Here is a 1,713-nt window from a genome sequence, read left to right as displayed (position 1 = left end):
TACACACACACACACACACACACACACACACACACACACACACACACACACACACACACACACACACACACACAATCATTCCTAAAGACTAATTACTTTGTGTTTATCAGCAATATCATGTGTTAGACAGGCTATTTACAATAAAACATCATGCAGTTATGGCTTACTAATTCATCTTTCATTAGGAGCGGTACATCTTTCTTTCCACATGTTACTGCAAAGTTATAATTCATGTAGCTAACGAATAGAAATTAAATGTTAAAAGTTTCACTATATTGAGTTATTACAGTGAGGAGGAAAGGTTTGCATCAGACCTTGATAGGCTGCGGGTCGAAGTACTCAAAAAGCGTCTCGCAAAACTGGCGGCCCATCGAGGTGAAGTCATGGATGTTGTAGTGCGTGCCGGCGCGCGGGCCCTCAGAGGCACCGCCGAAAGACGCCTCCATTGTGTAGGAGTGCAGCACGCCCATCATCCATACCACCACTCGCGCCGTGCCTTCCTTACAGCGGTGCACTTTAAATTTGCAGCTCCGGAAACTGAACTGTAAAGAATAAGACTGAGTCGATATGCACTGCTTGGATACTCACGCCCAAGTCAAGTTTTTTAAACTCCTAAGCAGCATAATATAACATGATTAGCTAAACGTAAACCAAATATATGAAGAATCATACCATGTTGAACCTTAGGGATCAGAATCTTATGTGTTCCCTATCTTTATACCATAACAAAGGCTGGTGGATTACTCGACTTCATCAGAGAAAACTCAAATACATCGAGGTCTCTAAGCCTTAATACAGATACTATAAGATATGTACTTCTCTTATATGTATATATATATATATATATATATATATATATATATATATATATATATATATATATATATATATATATATATATATATATATATATATATATATATATATATATATATATATATATATATATATATATATATATATATATATATATATATATATATATATATATATATACATGTATATGTATATATATATATATATATATATATATATATATATATATATATATATATATATATATATATATATATATATATAGAGAGACGGGCAGGAGAGAGAGAGAGAGAGAGAGAGAGAGAGAGAGAGAGAGAGAGAGAGAGAGAGAGAGAGAGAGAGAGAGAGAGAGAGAGAGAGAGAGAGAGAGAGAGAGAAAGCCGCTCCCGAAAAGCAACAGAAAAGCAAGCAAGAGAAATAAAATAACTGGTTTTATATTCATTTACTTGATTAGTAATTTTCTTACATAAAATATATGTTACGACTGAACCAAATAAACCCGCTGTCTACGACCATTATCTGTGTTATGGTCCACAGTCCATACCACGACGTCTAACTTATCACCTTGTCCCCGCCGTTGTAATGCAGCAGCAGGGGGAAAATCTGCTCCCTGAGGTGGTTGTCTTGGTTGCGACGGTTCTCGCAGCCATAGATGAAGATGTTGTGTTTGCGGGAGTGAGCGTGGAAGTCGCCGTACATCACCACGCCATACTCGTCTATCAACCTGTCGGTACGCAACGCAGCCAAGAAAGATTTACAAATTGGGTAACAAAGAAGTGCAGAGTCACTGTCCACACACTGCCTTGTCTTACTGCAAATTGTGTAGTTTTTTTTAATGTCATACGCTTTTCTCTCATTGATCAGAAGTCTCAAGATTGTATTCTAATCAGTGACGTG

The 1,713-nt window shown here is 36.8% G+C and overlaps 1 protein-coding gene across 6 annotated transcripts in view; it reads right to left on the bottom strand.

The window, feature by feature from the left end:
* Positions 1–258: 258 nt before the first annotated feature.
* Positions 259–1,713, bottom strand: part of LOC123504608 (cytosolic carboxypeptidase Nna1-like) — a 116,346-nt gene continuing 114,891 nt past the window's right edge. For 2 of the 6 annotated variants that reach the window (XM_045255273.1, XM_045255271.1), the window contains exons 11-12: positions 1,381–1,540; positions 262–542 (exon numbers count right to left, since the gene is read on the bottom strand). In XM_045255273.1, coding sequence (XP_045111208.1) covers positions 309–542; positions 1,381–1,540 — 394 coding nt within the window. In that variant the 3' untranslated portion in view covers positions 262–308. Of the gene's footprint in view, positions 543–1,368; positions 1,541–1,713 lie in introns of those variants that run through there. The other 4 variants (XM_045255272.1, XM_045255276.1, XM_045255274.1 and 1 more) reach the window with 4 other exon arrangements.

Source organism: Portunus trituberculatus, chromosome 16 (assembly GCF_017591435.1).
Source record: "Portunus trituberculatus isolate SZX2019 chromosome 16, ASM1759143v1, whole genome shotgun sequence".
NCBI classification, from domain to species: domain Eukaryota; kingdom Metazoa; phylum Arthropoda; class Malacostraca; order Decapoda; family Portunidae; genus Portunus; species Portunus trituberculatus.
The sequence above is the reverse complement of the archived record's forward strand: the minus strand, read 5'-3'. Positions and strand labels throughout refer to the sequence as shown.